The sequence below is a fragment of the Phoenix dactylifera genome, chromosome 1, assembly GCF_051530095.1.
Source record: "Phoenix dactylifera cultivar Ajwa chromosome 1, Ajwa_hap1_PhDact_Kaust_v1.1, whole genome shotgun sequence".
NCBI classification, from domain to species: Eukaryota; Viridiplantae; Streptophyta; class Magnoliopsida; order Arecales; family Arecaceae; genus Phoenix; species Phoenix dactylifera.
Genome location: NC_143190.1, coordinates 19,755,107 through 19,780,269, shown reverse-complemented (window position 1 = coordinate 19,780,269; position 25,163 = coordinate 19,755,107). Strand labels below are relative to the sequence as shown.

Sequence of the window (25,163 nt, the reverse complement as noted above, 5' to 3'; positions counted from 1 at the left end):
CCAAAAAAAATAGAGGGTGAGATAAGAGAGAGAAAGCACACCTTAGGCTTGGATCTTCCTTCAATCGCGTTGAATCGGTGTGATTTCGCAAATTGGGAGAAAGGAGGAGTCGTTTAAGCCTTAAGACACTAAATGAAACAGAGAAGGTGTTGGAAAGGGGGAGGGGGCAAGTTCTTTTAATAGAAGGAAAGGGGGAGGGCGGCCGGTTCCGAACCGGATCGACTCGGTGCGAACTAGATGGTTCGCACCGAGTTCGAACGGAACCGACCAATTCGACCCTTTCCAGCTGATTCCGATCGATTCAAAACCTGTTCCGACCGGTTCGACGCTGGAATCAATTTTAATGGACAAACCGACCTGGTTCCCCACCAGGTTGGCTCAGTATGGGCCTAATCGGACAGTTCGGTCCGGTTTGGCCTACCTTGATTGTAACCTTCAAATTTTGTTTAAATTATCATAATAGTACTGAAAAATGCCATTATTCACAAATAAAGGCATCATATTAGAAGATCACCTTGAACCACCAGCAACACGATACTTGATGTAAAACAAAGTACCAGGCTCTTCAGAATACTCGACTTCCTGAAAAAGAACAATATCCAAAACGTATCGTGGGTAAGACTACACTGAACAATAAAATCTCAGACACCAACCCTATCAAAAAAATAGGGTATGCTTTTAGTGACTTTTAGACAAGAAAAAACTGCAACCAATCAAACAAGTATTCCTGAAAAACACTGGAAAAATCTGCAAAAGATTGCACGTGCACTACCTATAGAGACATAATCACAGGTCCGCCATAGGTATCGGGACAGCATCAAGGTTGACAATAGATACAAATTTCATGCACATCATTGGAGCAGCATTAGATGAAAGGTCAAGGAAAGCTTAGTAAGGCTCAGCAATTTGTCAGAAAATTTTTACACAACCTAAGCAAACAGCACAAAAATTAGACTAACTGCTTTACTGAAATGAAAAGTTATAAGAATATGTGAACAGCATGCATTGCCATTCCAGGAGTTGTCATTTTAAAATAAAAAAGAAAGTGAAGAAATTATTTAGTATCCCATATCAGCAAATTAATCTTTCAGGTTAATCAGTAGAATCATCACTAATATTTTCCCACCTACTAAATGTATGATTCCAACACACCTTATCTCCAGTTGGAAAGATAATGACTATTCTTAAAAAGCATTCAGTTAGTAAGGAGCATCAGTATCAGAAAACAGCTGATTTACCAAAACTCAGAAGTTGACATACCAAGTCGGAAACTGCAGTCTGAAGACTGGGGGACCAGTTGACCATGTAAGATCCTGAACAATATATTACATAATTTAACTCACTCATGCTTATTTGAAACAAAACTTAATCACCAGGGTCAGCAAGTGAAATATTATATATAATAAGATCAGAAACGAGGAAAAAGAACAGGAAAGGTTCTTCTTATATTCTTATATACCAAAAGAAATCAAATTGATAATTTAAAACCTAGAGTACATGACTAAGCAGAGAAGAATAAAGGGAAACTTAAGCAGGTCCATCATTTAGAAAGTAAAACTACAACAGAAAGTTATTAAGGTTGGAAACTTATCAAAAGTCAAATCATTTTTAAGTTTTATAAAATGCTGCATATAGATCAATTTCAAAAAACCTTATCTTTCTCATATAAAGTTTACTGGTAGAATTGCATCGGGTATAGTCAAAGATTATATAGTGTGTACCATGTGCTGGACTTTGAGCTAACAAATTAATAAAATTAATGAAGCACAAAAAGCCATCTGATAAAATTGCAAAATTATTAGTAGGTAGCATAAAAATGCTGGTCTTTAGAACTGATTAATTTGAGTGATTTTATATTTGCACTGTAGGATTCACAAGAATTAATTGCAATGTTTTAAAAGCCTATAGGCAGTCGAGAAGAAGCCAGGAGCCTCCTAGCACTAGACACCAGGCAGGAAGGAAAGATATAAAAAAAAACATGTATTTCCAAAAGGTGAAAAATAACATGTCAAAGAAGATACAATAAGCCACCAAGGTGGTAGCTCAGTTGGAACGGGGCACTTACTCCCAACCAAGCGGTTCCAGGTTCGAAATGCGCGGGCATCGATTAAATTTGAGGACCGGATGCCTCACGCCTGGACGCGGGGTCTGGGAGCGCTACTGGTCGGCTGATACCAAGGTGGCGCCAGGATGACGTACTCGCCCAATGTGGTGGGGAAGGGATGAGTAAACATGGGTGCCCCCTATTCCTGAGTCATGATGATGGGTAGGGGGTGCTCTCTCCCTGAATCGGACATGTCCTGGTGGTAGTGTGGGGTTGCTACGCGGGGGTGGTTCGCCTCCCCCACCCCTCACCCTTTTATTCAGCAAAAAAAAAAAAAAGAAGATACAATAAGGAAATGAGGTGTATAAACCTCGGTAACCAGAAAAAGGTTTGGAGATCTAAATGTAATCATGTTCATTAGTTATTGCAAGAGTCATACTACAACTGTTGAAAAGAAAGAAAAGTAAGACATGATGAAAAAAGAAACAGTTTTATAAATAGCATCTTGGGTTAGGATGTCAAAATGTTGCTAGCGAAACATCAACATGAACTGAATCTACTCAGAGTTTGAACTTAACAAATACAGAAAGTAATCTAAAGTTACTTAATGTAAGGATAACTAAGTGTTCCCTAACAGAGAGAGTACAACAATAAAGAATTTTACAAGCGAAATGCTTCTTGGAACCACTCCATTATGTTGTCCTAATGTGTCCATTTTTCGTGGATGATACCTCACCCTTATAAATTTGGGATTATACCAGCTCCAATAAATTTGGGATGCAGACACAACCACAAAGACCTTCACAGTCCACCTAGACATTGTCAACACATTCCTTTATGACCTACCAACCCAGCCTTCTGAGTTCCTAGAAAATTGCCCCCTTGAACATTATAAAATATATCCCAAATTTCAGGGTAAAAAAATCACATGCTCTCCTTATTACAAAACAACATTGATTTCCTTAAATGGTCTTGAGTCACAAGACAGCTATAAAATCTATGCATAAATAAAGGGAAAACAAGAAAGACATCAGATATCATTGCCATCAAGATTCCTCTCATCATAAACTTCCATTCCACAAAACAAAGAAGGCTGTAGTTCCTAGCTCTTCCAACTCAACAAAGTATACCTTATCTAATAATAAAAGAAGCCTACTTGAGGACTGGAACTAGCAAGTTCAATAGAAACTTTCTAAGAAACTATTACAAGGCAATTTTGCAGTCAAGAAAGTTACAGTTCTCATGTCTTTACCTTGATAAATAAGTCCATTTTCATGAAGCCTTATGAATGCCTCAACCACCGCTTCTGCAGACGGTAAAATAAAAAAAAATCAGAAAAATGTAAATAGACTTGTTTCTGTAAATTTCAAAAAAGATCCCAAATGTTATTTTAAATTAGAATTTTGAGGAAAATTTAGGCATATTGCTTCTATTAGTTATATCCATAAACATAATATAGGTCAAGGTCTACACAAAAGGAGGCCAAAGTCCCCATAAAATAAAGTAGAACACTTAGCATGACACATCTTTAACAATTCACATCCTTGACAAGCTAAGACCATAGCATAATAAATCTTATGAAGCAAGTTTTCTAAATGCCTGCTGAGAGAACAAGAATTGCTACTGCACATAAAAAGGCACACGAGCCAGGAAGCACCAAAGTAAATGAGGAATGGTTATCAAGAAGGTGTGATGCTAATGACTTGGCAATTCATGTTAAGCTATGTAGATCTGATAAAACTGCAAAATGCATGGTTGGCAACCATAAAGGTGGCACTAGCAAGAAATGCATTGTTCAAGCAAAGCATGTATCCTAGATGTAAGACAAATACAAATATATACAAAATTCACCAAAAGTCAGCAGGGGTCTGCCGAACCGGGCCGAACCGTCCGGTTCGGGCAGTGCTAAACTGACCTAATGCAAAACTGCGTCGGTTCACCTAATACATTCGGTTCTGGCCCCGTACTAGCCGAAACCGGTCCATTATCGACCGGAACAGGCCTGTAAGTATCCGAACCGGCCCGAACCGAGTCAACCTGGTGTCGAACCGAGCCAACCTAGTGTTGAACCGAGTTGACACTGTGGAAGCATCAGGTGTTAATTAGGAAGGCCTCATTTTGAAAGCGGCGGCTCTCTCTCCACCTCTTTCACTTTCCAAATACTCCAAAAATAACATTGATTCAGGCTATCAAAAAGAAGATCCAAGTCTAAATAAAGTGTGCTTCCTCTGCCCTAGCTCATTTGCTCTTTTTTTATAGAGGACTTGAAAAAATAGCTCAAAAATTGCAAAATAAGAAAACATCATACCAAATTTTTTGATTTGGGATTGAATTTTTATAAGTTGTAGATCTATGGACGATCTACATGCTGACATAAAAATTTTTAATTTTTAAATTATATAAAATTTTTAAAAATTAAAAAATATATTCTTGGATTAAAAAATAATTTTTTAAAATAAATAAAAATTAAAAAAAATATAAAATCAGAAACGTATTTAGAGGCATGAAAGCGACTCTTCATAAAAATTTGATGTCCATTTATTCAAGTTTTGATGCGTTCATGCGCATAGTGGACTAGGCCTAAATTTGAAAAAAAATAAAAAAATAAGTAGCCTTTCAGCCATGCACGAGAACCTAGAAAAATATATGTAACATCCATTGTTGGATTCTATATGGATCTGAGCTGAAATTAATTTTTTAAAATATTAATATTTAAAAATTATTTTTAAATTTAAAAAATAACTAAAAATATATAAATAATACCACAAATTACGAAAAATTAGTATTACGTATTATATAATTCAGAAGTAATTTCTGAGGTAGAAATCATATTTTTTGAATTTATGATAATATAACATATTTTTAAATTTAAAAATTATTAAAAATATATAAATAAATAAAATAATAAAAAATAGGGTTATTAATAGATAAGTCCTATTTATTTTCTAAGATAAAAAAATCATCTTTTTCGTAAATTAATTTTACTATTTTTAAATAATTGATAAACTGACGTATTTAATAAACCTGTAGGAATGAAGCCATCAAGAAAAAAGAACCTAGAGCATAACAATGGTTAGGATCATGAGCAAATGCTCTCAGGCCAGCACCATTGGAAGTGCAATTGGTGCAACACAGAGTTCAAGAGAGGAGGGATAACTAGGTTGAAGCAGTACTTAGCTGGTGGTTATCCCGACGTATCTATGTGTTGGAAATGCCGATAGAAGGTTCGGCAGCCGATAAACAAGCACTTCGCTGATTTCAGAGCAGCGAAAAGGAGAGGGTTACCAAGAAGAAGGCAGAGGTGAATCGTCGAGCGGCAGAACGATCTATTACTCTAGGGAGTCAAATGAAGCGTCCGCTCTAGATGACGAAGAGGCACAGATCCAAGCATCCATGCAGGCAAGTCTGGATAATCAGTGGCAGCAGGATGAGGTGGCCACAGGCAGCCTATGACCCATATGGATACAGATATAGATATAGTGCATCTGAGGTATCTTCCGATGGCTACTATCCTATGCAACCCGGAGCATCTTACGTGTCGAATTTTACGTCCGGCATAATCAGATGAGCCCCTCCACAGTCGTACTATCAGCCAGAGGACACCCAGAGCCAGAGCTTCGACGAGCGATCCGAGAGTGCTTATAACCCAGCGTGCGTTTCTTATGGACTAAACGTATAAGACTACAACGCCGCTTGATTAAAGGAGTGGGCTAGCATGTCTCCTGACTATGCAGATCAGGATATCTACGAGAGGCATCGCCACTTGAACCAATTTTAGATATCGGTATGTATGTTGGAATTTAAATATATGTAATTGATTATATTACTTTTAAATTTTCACGTCGCTACTTGATTTGAGAATATTTTATGTTGTTCATTTTATGATTTGTATCATTTTAAAGTAATAAGATGCATCATCTCAATTAAATCGGGATCATAGAAACATCAAAAAACATCAAAAAAATAAAAAAAACATCAAATTAGACTTAAAATTATTGAAAAAGTAAAAAAAAAGTGATTACCAATTAAAAATTCTTGAAAACTCCAAAAACGGTGCCAAACCAGTACCGAACCGGTACCGAACCGTACCGACCATCGACCTGTACGGGTTCTAATACTGGTTCGATGGACCTTGGTCTCAGCACTATCAAAGATTAATGAACAGAAGTTGATGTGCTTGGCATCTTGTAGGTACAGTAGTAATGGTAGAAATGTAGGAAAAGATACAACTAGTAGTCTAGTAGATACTACAGAAGCCAAGGATTCTTGGCATAGTCAGATACGCATTGCTAGTCTCCTTGAAATCGGCACAGGATTATTCATGGAGTGCTAATTTTAGCATCCAAATGTACAAGGGTTGAGTGAGGATAAAAATAGACTGCAAACATATTCAGAAAGCAACAGTGTTTCTTGTTAAGAAATGCAAAACATAACCACAAAACATTGACTAGCAAGCGTAAGAATCAACCTGCAATCATTACTTAGCCTACAAACTCTACTGATGTGAAATTGGTGGCCCACGGGTCGGATTATTCATGGAGTGCTAATTTTACCATCCAAATGTACAAGTGTTGAGTGAGGATAAAAATAGATTGAAAACATATTCAGAAAGCAATAGTGTTCTTGGTAAGAAATGCAAAACATATACACAAAAGTACAAAACATTGATTAGCAAGCGTAAGAAAATCAACCTGCAATCATAACCTAACCTACAAACTCTACTGATTTGAAATTGGTGGCCCACGGGCTAGCAAAGTAAACCAAGGATTTCTATTTATAGTGGCACAAAAAGATGTATAACATTCCATGAACCATATATTAGAGGATGAAAGGTTGCACCACCCCGAACCATCCGGTTCGAGGGATACTCAATCGTACCGGAGGCGGACTAACACAGTTTTGCCCCTCTTTTCAAAAAACTGGCGAGGGAAGGGGAGAGGGAGAACAAGAGAGATTAAGAGAGACAAAGGGAGGGAGGAAGGGAGAGGGAGGGGAGGAAGGTGGGAGAGAGAGGTAAGAAGGCGGCAAAGAGCAAGAGAGACAGAGGGAGGGGGAAGAGAGGGCTTTCGAAGCCTTCCGGCTTTAAAGTAGGGGCAGAGCCCCTGTTTAGAAAATAAGTAGAGGCTTCAGCCCCTTTTCTAAAAAAAAAATAATAAGTGGTCGGCAACTGAAAGAGGGCTTCGAAAGTCCTCCCCCACCTCTCTCACTCTCCACCGCCCTCTCCCTCTCTCTCCCTCCCTTCTACCCCCCTCTCCCTTAGTCCCTCCCTCCATCTCTCTCTTCCACTCGCTCTCCTTCACCCTCTCCCCCTCCCTCTACCTCTCTCTCTCCGCCGACCTCTCCCATTCTCTCCCTCCCTCCCTCCCTCTCTCTTTTTTCCTCTCTCCTCCCTCTCCCCCTCCCTTGCTAGTTCTCCTTTGTTCGTATGCGCCGGAACGGCACAGCACAGCACAGTACCGTAATGTACCGCCAGCCTACCAGCACAAGTGCTAGGTCCAGTACTGCGGACCTTATGGTAGAGCCACATTGTAATATCTATAAAATTGCATCCCCTTGATGCATGGGTAGGTGACCTTCAAAACAAATAATTTTTCATTCTTCCAAGATTCAAAGTGTTGTATCTATTGATTAATGACATAAATCCTCAATTTTGGTTCCCCGTGATCTATTTGCACTGCCAGGATCAAGACTCCAATCCTAACAATAGGAACCTAGCTTAAGTCTCACACATGCAACAAAGAGAGAGGAGAGACGGACAAACGGACAGAAAGGAAAAGAGGGTTGGATCCTCAAAGCACACATATCAGAAGACATGCATTAGAAAAATACGTGTTTTAATATTATTCTTAGAAAATATATACCTCTTAAATAATTTTATGGTGCATTTGACAAGCTTTATGATTATTACTGCAAAAAGCGTTAGTAAATAAAAGGGCCCCCTATTGCACATGCAACCAATTCATCATTTATGTATATGGAATTATGTATAAGGCAACAAGATGCAGCATTCACTTTTCTTTTAAACAGAATCAAATAATCACATAAACTTCTAAGGAAATATCATCCTTTTCCTATTTCCTTCAGTCCTTTGTTTATATCTTTCTGTGTTTTCTTCAAATTGTTCTTTATTTTTCTATTTCATATTTTTTCTCCCCTTTTGCTGTATTTCTCTTTAGAAGCCAACAACAAGAATCAGATCTGATCAGATCTATTGATATGTTATTAGATCTGAACCATCAGTTTTCTCAGAAACATTTTCATACAAAGACAATTTGCTGCAGGCTTTGTTCCAAATGGATTGTTTGTTGATCTTTGAATGGACAGCAAGGCCTTAAATCCACTCCTAAGCACTTGCAGACTTCCTTATTCCCTAACTCCACCCTAGTTTCAAGCTCTTAGATTATTCACAGCATCCACTACCAATTTGCATGGAAATTTCTACTTTCTCAGTTTAATTTTGATCAACTCTCAAATCTCAACCCAAAATTCCAGCAATCCGCATGTCTCAATCCCATCATAAACCATAAAACCTTTTCTTCCAGAGCTTGTCCTACTTCACACTCGTGCCATTATCTAGAAAGAGAGAATGCATAGGGGGAGGGGCTGACGGGAGGGAGAAAGGGGGCGGGGAGGGAGAGACTTATGGCCTCATAAAGATTATTACTTCAGGAAAAAATAGTTGATAAAGGGTCTACGGCACAAACAATCCACTCTATGTATGTGGGATTATTAGAAGGAAATAAGGTGCTGCATCCACTTTTTCTTTAAAAAAGAATCATTTAAATGCAGAAACTATTTAAAGCATCATTTCACGCAACATATACATAGAAAGAAAAGTTTGTGCCCTCAAACACTAGTTGAACAAAACTAGACAAATAGATGATTGTCTTACGACTTAGCTGCTCATCAAGGGTGAAACGTTCCCTAGTCCAATCACAAGATGCACCTAATCTCCTTATCTGCTTAGTGATTGTTTCACCATACCTGAAAGTAAAATATAATTCATCCAGAAGTCAGATATTTTAACATTTAATGCAGAAAATTTATGTTGCAAATAGAAAACTTAATTTATGGCCAAAACAGAAGAGTCTTGAAAATGTTGTCTGTTTAGTACTTGGTATATCTGACAAAAGACCTAATCCATATCACTGTTAGCACTTAAAACAAAGAACAGAAAACAAATAAGTTATGTTCTGTGAACTTTGTTGTCATAGGTCTCAAAACTTAATGCCATTTTCTCCAAGCGACAATTAAATAACCATGAAGTTCAGTAGGTTTGCATAATAATTGTCTGTGAGGGAATACATTATTTGTCTACCCAGGTGCCATCAGAAAAGGGCAGTTGTGATCAACTAAAAAGTGATTCACATACTCTTGAAAGAGAAGTAAAAGATTTTTTAAACACAACACAGAAACAGGTCTGAAATGAAATTGTCGTAGATCAGACCTATAGAAAACTTCCATGATGTAGGTCTACCAGATATAGGGGATTATGCTACCAGACTTTAAAAACTTTAGGCTGGAAAAGGTGCTTTAAATTTTTACATGGCAGTACAGATCCAGATGGATCATTCAACATCAGAAATCATAAATACAAATCCACTCAAGATGATTAGGAAGTACTTTTTCAAGCTGCTGCATTCCGCAAGTAATTTGCACATGATCTTGTATAGTTAACACCTTAACACTATGAATGACAGGTCTGTTCTCCACATATGCTCGTTATCGTCTCCAAGCAACAAAAAAAGTTAACATTAATGCATACTAGCAATACAGACCCTGATAGATCATTCAACATTGGATGTCATATATATAAATCCACTCACAATGATCGGAAAAGACTTTTCATGATTCTTCAGATAGTATTCCACAATTCCACAACTAGTTTGTTCATAGCCTCATATAGTCAACACCTTAATTTTGACAAGTGCATTCTCCACAAATGGGGAGTAAAGAAATTTACATTCATAAGTATTATTTATTCTCTCTTCAGTGTTTATCCTTAGTATCTTAAGTTGTTCCATTTCAAAAAAAAAAAAAAAAGCACGTTTTTAAAGTTTAAAGCGAAAAACTACAAAATTATGCATATTCAGGATCTAATTGTTCATTATGAGAAGTTTCAGAGCGAGCACATTCTAATTCTACAAATGAAAAACAAATTACTCAAGCATGTCACACTTAAGCAATGTAACCATAAATTGAGCCTACCCAACATCTCATCATCTGAAAGTTCTAATTCCAATCTTTAACCTTCAGATTACTTCACATACTTAATTTCTTCATACTACACATAATTTCTTGATACTAGCCTTGTCATATTTCAATTTTTTTTCAATTAGATGGGCACTCATCCCTTGTTAATCACTTAATTCAGAATTTCAGATTCATAGTTTTCGTAATGTTTTCAAGACCAATTCGTACTACCAACCATCACCACCAATAGAAACAACAAGTTGCAATTTAACATATATATATATTGATATTTTTCCCGACCTGCCATATAATTTAATCCCAACTCTCTGCATGTGCATTGTAGTTCCTGCACTAGTATATTACAGATAAAAATCAAGGAGGTCCTTAAACTCTTCTTCTGGAAGAGGAGATTCACTACACTCCTAGAGTATCAGCTGGTGACGCACCAGATCTGTTGAAAAAATTAGTTGATTGTAAACATTCTAGTGACATTTTCTACAAGTAAAAGTTGCCTCAAGATCAGCCATACCCAGACAATTAATGTCCAACCAACAAATAAACAAATCAGAAGAAACTAAAGCTGCTTAATATTTATGACAAAAAAATTTTAAAAAAAGGCAATTATCTTGTGCAGAGAATTGATTCTTGATGCAATGAAAGAGGGCAAGTGAAGCAAAAGCAATACAATAGGTATTGACATTAAAATGATATAATAAGAGATATAACTCAGGCACCAAGAGAGAAGCATCCCAAGTACACAAATAATATCAGTGTAGATTTTGGTTCCACTCCCAAACTCTGCCATATAAGTACTTACTTCTCTTTCCACTCCCACACTCTCCTGGCGAACTCCTCCCTACTTAGTTCGGTCCTTTTGATGCCCTCGGATGCAAGCAATTTTTCAACCACCAACTGAAATATAACATCAAAGAAAAAGAACATAATCCCAACTCTACATTATTATCACTAATGCCAACAATGCAGCAAGTCAATGGTAGGATAAGTTAACATATATGATAATTTATGGAAAGAACCTATACAAATCTACCAGGATGAACTTTGAAGAAGAATGTGGAAAAGGGTGTACCACCACAAGTCAACCTTAAACTAAAAGGTGAAAAACACATATGAGCAGTGCCTATTGTAAGTCAAACTTTTATAGTAGAATGAACATAATACTAGTTAAAATTCAAATGGATGTTGAAAGAGTATATGCAGGCCAAAAGCAGGTAGCTACTGTAAGAAGTTACAACATGTTTGGTGATTAAGCTATATCATTAAACAACTTGAAATGTACCTGAGTTGCAATACCAGCATGATCAGTGCCAGGAAGCCAAAGTGTAGCCCTTCCCTTCATACGGAAGTACCTCACCATTATATCCTAGTTATAGAACACCAGAGAAACACATTAGAGAAGATATAATTGATGAAAATACATGGAGTATTGCAGTAACTCTTATAATAAGACCCAAATTTTATTCATTCCACCAACAGAGCATGTCATATAATTATTAAGACTTTAAGATATAGTAGTAATCCATAGCAAATTCCTAGGTCCAGCAACCAATAAATTGTTATCCACATACATTACTTATAAGAAAAATCAAACTCAATACCGAGCCCTCTGAAAAATCAAGATAAACGTAAATAACATATCAGTTTTAAAGCATCACTAGAACTCCAAAGTTCCCCAATAAGTTATATATCTTGGAAATTTAAAAAAAAAAAAGACCCAGAAAGTGGTATTCATGATATCCAGAACTGTCAAATGCAAACAAGTGATGTCAAGGTTTTGAATGCCGTACTAGAACCATACCATTTTTCCATCGGAACAATATGATAGTAGTAGCAACAGTATGTATCAGAACTTATAGCTTAAAAAAATGACAAATTGTCAGCACACCAATACAATTGGTACGATTTTTTTGGTACTTGCCATTATGGATTGGTATCACTAGTACGTAGTGATACACAGGATTTCGGCATCCCTACACCCATATCCATGCCAGTTTCACATTGGAACAGTATGGTACTGATCATACCATCCCATACTGGCAGTTTTTGAACCCATGGGTGATGTATTTGTATTCTTTAATGGACTAAAATGACAACTCTCCCAGATTCAGCCCTGCTTATCTAATGTAACAAGATATACTAGCTAACTCTAGTAAACCACATATTCCTAGTTGTCACCTATTATGCATTAAAAACGAATCAACAAGATGCAAATGTGTATTCATCACGGATCGAAGTATCGATTTGTATGCAAGGTGTGGCAGAATACATACCATGCTAATTAATTACTAGCATGCAAATTTGATGAAGTACCAGCTGCATGCCACTACTTGGCATGTTGTCATGTCAACGTGTGGAAAGTGCCAGTTTGAAACAGCACATTCTGTGCTTGGTCAATGCTAAAACCAGCAAGCCAACAGGCAACAATACTTAACCCTTTGTATTAATAAATAAAATAAAAATATAACAGCTAAGAGACATGTTGCAGTTGCAAGTTGCAACCACTAAACAAGTTAAATGTGTGGACAGGCAACGACTTGATATACAAGCAGTAGTGGTTTCTACAAATGGTTGATTTCTTAGTTATTTATATGTAAAGAATGAAAGATGAAGGTTTGTATATAATTTCAAATATTACTAGGGATATGAGAGGTATCACATGCAGATGTATTTTTGTGTGTGTCTAGATAGGTTGGCTTTCATGTTTATGGCACATAAACAACCACATTATGCCATTAAACTAACAAGAGGGACATCCAAAGTAATGATCTGCATCATTTATCATAATCTGGAGAATCAAAAGCATTGATAAGAAAAATGTCAAATACTTCCAAGACTTACCTATGTATCAAGTAATATTGAATGAATGGACTATAAAAATAAAACAAAAGATTTATTTTGAAATATGGTATGGAACTATTAAACGTTTCTTATTTGAGAAAAATTGAAACTGTTTAGTTTCGGCCTCCATGTTTTTTAAAGCTTGTAGAACACAATGAAAGTGTGGATCATCTAGTCAGACAACCCACATAACAAACTAGAACCTCACGTAAGAGGCTAGTTAGAAGTTATTTTGGGGTCCTTAAGCATGCTTAAGTACTCAAGATCTCTCCAATGCATAACTAATGTGGGACTAAACAAACGCCTCCACAGGTCCTCAATATAATACAACAATATACGATGGCTTTGGGGAGATATTGGGTACTTAAGCAGGGTTAAAAACTCCAAATAATAACTTTCTAGTTAGCATTTTTGGGTGAGGGTTAGGTCATTACAAATGGTAACATAGAAAACCCAACTAATAACCACAATGGACTAGGGAACAGTGCATCACAGGGCCTTCAGTAGCACAAGACAGTCCTAGTATTTCTCTTTCTGATTGGACCCTTGCCTACTGAGGATGCTAGGGCTTAAATAGGGAAAGAGAGGACCCATGCAGGCATACATTTGGTCCCCAATTAGTTGAGTGTTGGGGAGATCTTAGGCACTTAAGCAAGGCTAAAGACCCTAAAAAAATTTTCCGGCTAGCCTTTTTTAAGTATAGCATATGGCTTAACCAAGTTATTTATGCCCTAGGAACACCAAATTGGAGGAGAAAAAATGAATCCCCTCACCTCAGTCGACCCATTCCCCACTTCTCTTCCTACCATTGTCTTCACCTTCCATATCAGCCCTCCAAATTAGAGGCAGACTGCCAACTGCAGTACACCTGTATTTTTGCTACCCATTTCCGACTACATTCCCTTCTATGTCCACTGCCTTCAGTTATACCACCATGACATCAAAAGGATTTGTGATAAGTGCAATGGGATCTAACATTTACATCCAACATCTCACCTAGTTTCCTACCATGCTACCACCCCTAAGACTACCCACAGCCCTTATCCCCTGCCAATGTAATCAATGGCCAAATATTCACCACCTTTGATGTTGGGCCATGACAATGGAACTTGGTGGTATTGGAAATGGTGGTGACCTTCAACATGGATGAGGGGGAGGAAGCATTTGAAGGTGTGCATCTGCGAAGCCAATTGGGAGTTAATTAAGGAGACTGGGAGATGCACAACCATGTGCACAATGGTCAACAGTAGTACACGGTCACTCACGTTAGTGGTGTATTTTGGGAGATGAAGTACATGAACAGAAAACGGGAGGGTTTGATGGTGTAACGATTAGCTAAAATTCCATACACATTTACCTACTTAACATGCCTACATATTACATAAGCACATAAATACATACACATAATATTTTGATACTAAAAGAGAAAATTCATTTAAAATTCTAAGTTTAGGAGTTGTTCTAGAGTCATGTATGACAGCACACTTCTACATGCATCCATGGATGTAGTATAACAAGTGCTTATGTTATATGTTGAATAGATATTCACAAAGATAAGTATATGAGCAGATACATACATATTAATCCAAAAATTTAGCTCAAGAGAAAGTAAGGACCTAATGATCTTGATGCAATTGCTGAAGTCAAGCTTTAGAATGACAGTAAACAAGAACTAGAAGTATTAATTGACTGCTTTAGTTAAGACGAGTCTTAGACAATCAAGACATCCGAGTCCCATTACTATTAGGCTATTAGCTTTATTTAATAAAATCATTAGTCGGGCGTATTTTTCTATTATTTTCTTTTATTTTTTGTTATTTTACTTAACCATCAGATATTTGCCCAAGTACCAACCAATTTTTATTGAATTTTAAATTCACTCGGTCTATGAATCACCTTACTTGGTCAACAGGTTACTTGGGTGTGAAGTAAGAGCTAACTAGTAATTAGATTCAAGTGGAGAGGCATTCTTGTCATGAGTCACTTTAAGTCATTTATAACTAATGGCTACCCCTATCCTAGGTATGTAATACAATGTTGATGGATGAAATCAGTTTCTTCCCATGTGAGTTTTCCCTTAAATGATTCAAGTCATGTATGAGGCCCTCTATAGTGAATCTGGATTATCTCTCTTTGGTTTCCCTCATGTGATGCAAGGAAGGGCATGAGGCCCTATCTTATCTCTTTTTCTTTCTACTCTCCCATTATACTCTCTTTTCAATGTTCAACATTTTTCTTTTGTTTCTTTTACTTTTCTTCAATCTTAACCCAAAAATAGGATATAAACATAAAACCTAGACAGCTACAGGTTTAACCCTACCTTCCTATAAACCCTCCTACCCTTGATTTTCCTAACCCTAGGATACCCTAAACATACATGGGATTCAATAGGTCACCCTACAATTCAATATAGACACTATAAATTTTGGGAAAGAAAAGGCTCATAATTCATATTGGATCCTCAAAATAGCGCACTACATCACCTTCAGATATATTTCTATTGCTAGTCCAATGGACTAGTGATATAGCTTCCTACCTAGGTGATGTGGCCCAAATCTGATCGCCCAACCATCAACTGACATGTGGCGCTGAAGGAAACCTATTTTAGTTGGACTCAGATTTCTATGCTTATCCAAATAAGGAAAGGAGAATCCGCTCTACACTTGACTCCGAGCTCTAGAGTCCAACCCTAGTGAGATAACAACTCTTCATCTATAAAAAAAGGCTCAAGGTACCAAGTATGCACGACATATATACAAACTCCCTACTCTTTCGCTACTTTGCTCCATGCCTCCCCTTTCTTCTCCGCTATTCCCCAAACCCTGTCTTCTGACTTAAGCATCGAAGGGCCTCTAGTTGGATCAGCTCCAATGACCTTCAAGCTACTCTTCTTTCCCCATGGGCAGATCGTCCGGCGCAGATTGGATCTTCTTCTTCTTATGCGAATCCGCTAGCGACCTTCTACCTTCCAGATCGGGTTTTGGTGGCAACACTAGGGAAGTAGGCAAATTGATGCTTCAAAAGAAGAAATGCATAGCATAAGAGTTAAAAATAGTGTAGCCAATTGACAATTAGCAGAAATTTTTTATTGGTTTTTCTTACATAAAGCATTCATACCATGGAATACCGTACCGGTCCGGTCCTAGACCGGTACCGGAACCACTAAAAAACTGATATTTTCCGGTTTTTTAGCCGAACCGGCCGATACGGGTGCGTACAGGCCGGTTCGGAGCCCGTACCGGCCGGTACCGGCCTCGTACCGGTGCGAACCAGCCGGTTCGCATCGGTACGATTTTTTTTTTAGAACCACAGCGCCTCGCACTGTGGTTTTTGAAACCACCGCGTACCGGCCAGTACCGTACCGGTCCGGCCGGCCACCGGTACGCCGACCGGTACCGGTACGGCGAACTTTGATTCATACCAATGTATTCTCCCAAGTTTCTTCTTGTGTAACTATCACTCCAAACTATCACATATCAAGGTTCTATACGGTACCAATTCGTTACAGGATGAACCGGACGGTTCACCCCAATTCAATAGACTATGATTGAATCCTTTTAAAGAGGGGGAAGGCCTGATCCGGTTCAAACCGGTGCGAACCGAGCGGTTTGGAAAGGTTTAGGGCAATTCAGGAAGATTTCAAATTTTAGGGCCGAATCGATCCGGGTCTCCATTGGTTCAATTCGGTACAGGGTAAACCGGATAGTTCAGCCCGGTTTGGCATACCTTGTCATATATCATCAAGTGCTAATATATAGAAAAATCTTGATATAGCCCTAGAACTCGAAATATATCTTTCATTCATCAACTTTTGCTGACCTCTTCATCTTTGAAAGATCTAGATAGGCATCTATATCTTCCAAATAATATACAGCATGAGCTCCACTAATACAATTATTAATTCCTATATGACATTGATACTGCCCCTTGCTTCACTAATGCTGACATAAGTGGGAAGTATTGTACTACTCAACTAACTACATAACACCTTGTTCCTCTTGATAGAGGTTGCAATTCCTAATGGACCACATTCGAGAAAGATAAATATTTGCTATGGACATAGAGTGCTTTAGACAAAATGGAGATAGAGATATTTGATGCAAAGGTCTACCGGACCAGTCCAAGGCTCGTACCATCCGACGACTGGTTTGGTACGATACAAGTACGTACTATACCGAGTCAGGGTGTACCAAATCATGGGGAGGGAAAGAGAGGAGAGAGGAAGCAAGAGAGGAGGGAGGGGGGAGAGAGGGGCTTATGGGGAGGGGGAGAGGGGAAGCGAGGAAGAGAGAGAAGGGGAGGGAGGGAGGGGGAGAGAGGAAGGGAGGGAGGGGCGAGGGAGGGAGCGAGGGGTGGGAGAGAGAGGGGGAGGCTTATCTTGAGGGCAACAGCACCTGCCGGCATCATGACATCGAAGAGGGAAGAGAAAGCAAGCGAACATTCAAGCAAAGAGAAAGAGCAAGCAAGCAAGACCTTAGAGAACCATCGAAGTAGGGGGAGGGGGGCAAGGGGCAATGGTTTTATAAACTGAACTGACCCAATAAATCGAACCGTCCCAACTTGGCGTCAATTTGGTTTAGTACAGGCCAAACCGCCCGATTTAGGTCAGTTTGGCGAATGCTGCTTGATGCCATATGGATATAGAACATAAAAAAGTTTGAGAATGGGACTTTAGGGTGATCAAACATGTAAAAGAAATAGAGATAAGACTAATCATGTAGATGTATGAATAAACTCGAAAAACAAAGTTTGATGCTAATATTTTAAAGCTGGGCATAAGATCTCACAGCATAGGTGTTCCATCGTAATAAAGAGCCGCAAACAAGGATTCACTGAGCACGCCACTAGAAGATGATGTCAGATCTTGACTTTGTCCTATTTATGACTACTTTGTATAGTTGGGCTAAATACAATAACCATTTAGCAGTGCATACGCATATAATCTATTTAAGAGCAAGGCTAATTGTGTGGAGTTACCTTAGAAATACATAGAAAATAGTGAGGAAAAAAAAAACACTGCTAATAAAACCCTAACTATAAATTAGAAACAATGCAAGGATTGAAAATATTCACAGGGTAGGACACCTCATGCTTGTCGATTGGCTGTCATCTCTCACTTATTTAGGGAGTGCACACTTCATGCTTGTTTAGGGACTGCTACCTCATGCTTTCTCTATACAGCTGCCACATCATGCTTGCCCAGTAAATTGCTACATCTTACTCTGCCACCTCATGCTAGCAATGATACTAAAACAACTTGGTTATCATTATTAAAAACAGCCACAACATACCAATCAGCCGTCCTGCTGAATCTTAGAATAAGACCTAGCTGCTGTCTCCTAGGGGCTGGGCACCATCAAAACAACCACCTATAAGTAGGAGGCCACTGCCCACCTATCATTTTTGCAACTCCAGAAAATTTCAGCAACCTATAGAGCTAGCATCTAGAGAAGGGAACAAAGGAACTAGAGAACAAAAACCGGTTAGAAAGAAGGAGAAGAGTGGGGTGTGAGGCTTTGGAATGGAAATCTGTAGTGTAAGTATACTCAAATAATTAGCATATATTCTGTAAATGATCACTTACCTGTTCTACTAATTCCTGAATTAATTTCCGTAACCTATATGCTGTAAACATTTCAAAAGAACTTTGTCTTGTTGCAATCAAGATTCCATCACGATTTAAGTTTATTAAATATTTGATCACATCAAACACAAATAGAATCCATCTTAGCTGAAAGCAAAAAAGTGATCATAATTTCATAATCTTAATAAGCTCTTCTTATTAATGCTTCTATGATAAGTTCGGATTGAAAACTTTGCCTTGGTTAATTATTTAAAATCTGAACCTACTAGTGTAATGTAAGCTATCTCTTAAGAAATGCATGTTCGCTGAATCAAACGAATTACTTTTGATCGTAGTACATATCACCCACAATATTTACAACTGTTACTTTGTTTAAAAGTGAAAGTCTCGTGCTTATGAACTAGAAAGAACCCTTAGTGAACCCCTAATCAGTAGGTATAATAGTTGGTAGGATCGGTGGAACTAGTACCGGGCACCGTACTGGTTGCCCGGCAGGACGAGTCGGTACGGGCCCGCATTATGCCGTGTCAGGCCTATACCGACACAGTAGAAGAGACGGGAGAGAGGAAGAACGAGAGAGAAAAAGAAAGAGAGAAAAGGGGAGGCCGAGGGAGGCCAGCAAAGGGCCGGAGAAACGCCGCATGGAGGAGGTGGAGGCTGGAGAGCCGCCACGCAGAGGAAGCAGAGGCCAAAGAGTTGCCAAAAAGCAGCAAAGAAGGGCTCCCTTTGATCTCTTGTTTTGTTCGAAACAGGGGTTAGAGGAGCCCCTTTTATTTTTGAGGTTTTTAAGTGAAAGTTGGCAAACCAATCGTCGATCTCACTTAATTTTTTATTTAAAAAAAATAAATAGAGTCGGCAATGAGTTTGCCGACTTTCACTTAAAATCTTCAAAAATAAAAGGGGCCCCTCCAACCCTTGTTTCGAACGAAATAGGAGACCGGAGCGAGCCCCTCTTCCGCAGCTCCCTCCTCCGCACGGTGACTCTCCGACCTCCGTTGGCCGGCCACGGAAGCCGGCCTCGACCTTCCTCTTTCTTCCTCTCTCTCTTCTCCTCCCTCACCTGCTATCTCTCTCTCTTCCTCTTTTCCTTCTTCTCGCCCTCCGGCGTAGGTTTCATTTTCGTCGTCGGAACCGTCTCGGTCCACAGCCGGTATGGCTCAGGACGCCTCAAACCAGATAGTTCGAGACAGTTTCGCCGACCTTAATAGTTGGTTTTCAATGAATCCTTAAAAAGTGACTATAGTATGTTGCAGATCAAGGCACTGTATAGTGCATATACAGTATGCAGCAAGGTTACCAGTACCAGATCTTTTTTGGCTGGAACGGTACAATACCAAGTACCAAAACATAGTAAGGGATGGCGTCCCATACCAACACACTATGTATCGGTGTTGGAAACCTATCGTAATGATACGGTATCATTCACACCGTCCCATTCCAGTAGTATTTGAAACCTTGGTGTGCAAGCTGCATGTATGAGTGCATATGTGATTAGCACTTTTTAACTATAAAAAAATAAATAAGATATATTAAGTACCATAAAAACAACAATAATGATAATAATATTTTTTGGATAATAATATCAATGATACTAACAATTATTAACAATTAGTGCTTAATACTTAGTACTTAGTACAAATAGAAATAGTTATAACATAAAGGAAACCCACATCAAACCTCTCTATCACTTTGCACATGCTCTATTTAGACATGTTATCAGCTGATTATTTCCTATTAAATAAATCTTATTCTAGAAAGGTTTTGGCTAGATGATTTGGTTTTATTTTATTCTCTTTTAAGAAATCCTAATTGTGTTGGGGATTAATAGCCTGCTTTTAGGGACCTATTGAAGTTGTATGTGGATCATCTCAAGACAAATATAAGCTGCAAGCTTCTCTTTTTTCCCTCTTCTATTTTTCTTCTCTCTCCACTTTTCCCTTCCTCTATCTTTAATTTTCTTCATATAGTGACAGAATTTCTGCTATGCCACATCAGATTTCTTTGCAATTCGGATCTTAATACTGGAAGGAAGGGATATTGTTCAGAATTTCAGATTAATCAAGATCTGAAGCAAATTGACTGTTATTTATTACCATATAGTCTCCAATGATCCATGAGGCAACAATATCTTATTTATCACTTCGGCCCATAGCATCCATCAAATCAACCAGGTTATTGCTTAGTCCTCAACAGACCAAATAAGGGTGCTATATGCAGTACCAAACAAGTATCAAAGTGCATCCTATGAAAAAATCCTAGCTAGCTCTACAAGAATCAAGATTCTAATCGGCCTATTGGTTATTCGAACTGAAATTTTGTATGTGCATTTTTGTGTTTAATTCAAAGAACATCTTCTGATATGATATTTCAAGTTCTAGCAGCCAAATTATTGTGATAGCTAAGACTAACTTTTAGGTAAGTGGACCAAAAAGAACTATGATAAGGGCCTGTTTGGATATTCCTACAGGATTAGCCGTAGGAATTGGGCCTGTTGGCCCATCTAGCTTTCATTTTTTAAGAACATGTTCAAACCCAGCCCAAATTCTAGCCTTTTAGCTGCAACAAAAAAAAAAAAAGACTTATGGAAGTTTTTTTTCTTTCCATAGAATTTGAGCTGCATGGAGTTTGGTTGATATAGAGCCATGCTTAAATAGATAGCCCAAGCCACGAATCCTCCAGGATTTTAAGCTCAATCCTGTAGAAATAGCCAAACAGATCCTAAATGTTTGATACAATATTTATATCAACTAAGGTTATAAATCCTGTGGTGCAGGGCCATTCCAATTTTCGTATGGAATAGGACATGCCACCGACCTACCCTATCCCAATAGAAGGGATGGGGGATGTCCAGGATGTGCCAATCATGATGCTGGAATGATGGCAGGATGGTCCCATCCTGAAACTTGGGATGATACCGCATCCCCAATGTCCCTGGGGACATCCTACTAGGATTTGAAACCATAATACCATTATCCAATGAATGAAGTTTCCAAACATAAAATAACAGACATCATATTTGCTTGTAATAAATTTTAAATCATAGAAGCAAATGAATGAAGAAGCATAATCTTGGTATGGAGTACAGAAACATAAGTATATTAGCAATATAAATAGAAAAAGAAAGATACATACATATGATGACATAGATCCACATAAAAATATTATTGAGGTAGTTAGTCAAAGATAATCAATAAAGAGATGTTACAATTCCGAGTTCTTTTTCCCATATAGCATGTTCATGATATTAATTCCAATACCCTAGGTAGCATACATTACCATTAAACAAATAAAATATGACCTTGAACTCAGCCTCATAACAATTATCAAATGTTAAGTTCATAGAGTTAGCTTAGCAGTAATATTCTCCAACCTCAAGAGTCACAAACATTGCATGACCCATATGCAGTGAACCGGTAACATTTGGAGGTGGCATTGGAATCACAAAAGGATCTCCTCCCCGATCAAAGCTAGGTTTGAAATACCCTTGAGAATCCCACCTAAATAACCCATTAAGTCATGAGAAATAAAAATTATCATCCAAAAAGCATTCACAAGCACTGTCATTCAATGTAAAACCTGAAGATCAGCAAATGCATGAGCAAACTTACATTAACAATGGCCAGAAATTAAAAATATGAACCTATGTTGTAACTGTTGAAAAAGCAACAAATGTAACATTATCATCAAATAATGACATAGCAAAAATTCATGATCAACAATCTTTATTCTAAGTGGGTCAATTTTCTGAATAGCTTTTCTGTTCTCTCTCTCTCTCTCACACAGTGGCATCCACCTATCAATCGGCACATGCTTACGTGCACAGAACGCATACATCTAGACACATAAAAGCAGATTAACCTTTGCCATCACATTTCATGTCGTTTTTAAATAGTTGTACTGTAGCTTTGAAGCATGATTTGGCACATGCTTATGTCAGTTTCTAACCAGTCCAATTCGGTATGCTCCAAACCAACCGGTTCAGCATGATTTGGCAGATCTTGGTATGAAGCAAATAAAAATTATATAAGAAATTGTGCTTCTCATAGCTTATTGAGCACTTTAGCTTGAGGATAGTTTTAAGCTATTAAACCTAGATCTCTTGGTTGGGCTTAGGATTATGGGAGGTCACTTTGATAATAGAAAGGTAAAATTGACTTAAATGGAACAGTTTTTAAAGAGGTTACGGCTACTTCAAGGATAGTTAATTACCTAAGAGTTAAGTTTGGGTCAAGTTGTCTGAGGGTTAGATATTAGTTACTACAGGTCGAACTTAGATTAGTTCCAGGTCAGGCTTGTATCAGTTGCAGAGTGGGTTTTGACTTGGTTTAAGCCATCTTCCATTTTCACTGAAGAAAGAAATTATTGGGTCCAACAGAAGTGCAAGAAAACTTGGGGTTGTCTATACTGAGAAGGGGCTTAACTAATAAGAATTTGAAATTTGCCTCAAATTGTTACTTTATCTGCTTGAACAGACAAGTATCAGTACTAACCGAAATTCTAGAATCTGGGAAGTGGAAGAAGGATGGAGTCTTCAACTTAACTCCTTATTTTATGCATCTTAGCAGCAGTAATAATTTTTGCAGCATATGAGGAGGTAAATCTAGGATTATGATTTTCCTTCAAGAGTCAAGAAAAAAATTCATTAGACTTCCTCAACAGGGAGAAGAACAAATGAGAGAAAAGATTTACTATTATTAGGTTCAAAAAGGAGGATCAAGTTGCTCGAATGGGCTACCCATGTCTCGAAAATAATCAACAAAATTTGAAAACCAATGATCTTATAGAGTCACAGAAATTTTTGTTAAACGGGGAGGTGAGAAATTTCTGAAAGAAAAGATTTTCAGCTGAGAGCAATTGTGACATATTTGTGACAGTACATTTTCAAAAGCAACAGGATAAAAGTATTGGTTGGGGCTAACGAATTCACATTCTTTTTGACTCGTAAGGCGTGACCATGTTGTCTATACTTGTACACTGCTTCAACACAGTGATACGGTGTTAATCTTTACATCACCTGTTTCATTTTTGAATGCTTATCCGCTCAAGATAATGTGCAATTTTACCAAAACGTTTATAATCATTTAAACTAACCGAGCTTTGATCAAACCCCTTCCCACGGAAAGGAAAAGAGAAACTCTTAAGCTGACTTACCAATCGAGATTGTTTCAAACAAAAAAAAGGACAGAAAAGAAATCGCAAAAGAGTGCTTGTATAGAGATAGATTACCAGTTATATATCCGTTCCTCCGATGAAAAATCAAACGATTTTGCCGTATCTGGAGAGCTGAAAATGTCGTTCTGGGATGCCAAAACTGCTCAAGAGAGACAACGAACAGAAACAATTAAAAAGAAAATAAGAAGAAGAAGAAAAAAATTAGCAAGAAGAAAATGGAGATCACTTGCCTGAGAAGAACCTCCGACTGGGTCGATTTAGCTTCCTGCGGAAAGGCGTGAATCCGAATCTGAGGGTGCGAGAAGAGAGTGACAGAGGATTTAATCTACAAATCGAGCGAGTTGAGAGGAGAGAAGGGTTCGCGAGCGCCATTGGAGCGGCTTCGTCCTTTCAATCGAGCAGAGGTACTAGAAGTGGAGATCCTGGGGCTTGGGAGATAGCGAGGGTTTATTCGGGTGGGCAGGGATTAAGCGGGAGCGATGAGTTGCTGCTTGCGCGAGCCCGGGCGGCCGAGCTCGCCCGCCGGTCTCTTCTATCTTATCTTAATTCAATCTTATTCCTAAATTGTAAAAACAATATAAGCGCGATAATATTCTATGTGAAAAAAAAAAATTCTATTGTTAAATTTTTTTTACTATATAACACTCGATTATATCTTTTCTCCCAAAATATTGGGGTTTTTTTTTCCGCAATCTAACTTTCTAAGTTTTGGCCATAATTATAACCCCAAATGAATGGAAAAATAGATGAAATTCGAATATTAACAAATATAAAGAAATATCAATTTCTTTTACGCTAAAACTCTTTTTTTTTTTGTTTCTCTAAATTTTCTTGTTTTTCATCAATTCCAAAAATACCCCTGGTCAAATTTTCACCAGATATGATCTCTCTCGGCTTCCCCATATTTACCCCGATCAGAAACTATTCGAAACTCTTTTCTCAGCCTATCCAGTTCAACCGTTCATATCCTAAATTCATGATGTGGGACTTTTAATATGCATGTTGTTGGAAAAAAAATGGACCACCTCACAAGTATAATTAAAGCACCCAAATCCGACAGCGAGCCCGAGCTCATGCAAGCAGGCCAAGCTCATGCAGGCCAAGCCGAGCTTAGAAGGCCGAGCTCATGCAGCCGAGCTCATGCAGGCCGAGCCCATGCAGGCCGAGCTCATGCAGGCCGAGCCCAGAAGGCCGAGCTCGTCGTCCACACATTGCGGCCATGCCCTGCAGCAGTCTCACCGCACCATACTTTGCTTGCCCGCCACGCCACGACATATCAACGAGGGACCATACCCTGCTACGATTATCAACCAT

At 38.3% G+C, this 25,163-nt stretch overlaps 1 protein-coding gene across 3 annotated transcripts in view; it reads right to left on the bottom strand.

Annotated features, from left to right (window-relative positions):
• Positions 1–24,410, bottom strand: part of EMB2247 (protein EMBRYO DEFECTIVE 2247) — a 57,808-nt gene extending 33,398 nt beyond the window's left edge. The window contains exons 1-9 of one of the 3 annotated variants that reach the window (XM_039126030.3): positions 24,080–24,410; positions 23,904–23,988; positions 22,048–22,174; positions 11,535–11,618; positions 11,055–11,149; positions 8,937–9,028; positions 3,297–3,350; positions 1,261–1,313; positions 515–582 (exon numbers count right to left, since the gene is read on the bottom strand). In XM_039126030.3, the coding sequence (XP_038981958.1) occupies positions 515–582; positions 1,261–1,313; positions 3,297–3,350; positions 8,937–9,028; positions 11,055–11,149; positions 11,535–11,618; positions 22,048–22,174; positions 23,904–23,988; positions 24,080–24,221 (800 nt within the window). In that variant the 5' untranslated portion in view covers positions 24,222–24,410. The remainder of the gene's footprint in view (positions 1–514; positions 583–1,260; positions 1,314–3,296; positions 3,351–8,936; positions 9,029–11,054; positions 11,150–11,534; positions 11,619–22,047; positions 22,175–23,903; positions 23,989–24,079) is intronic. The other 2 variants (XM_039126032.3, XM_088721079.2) reach the window with 2 other exon arrangements.
• Positions 24,411–25,163: the final 753 nt, after the last annotated feature.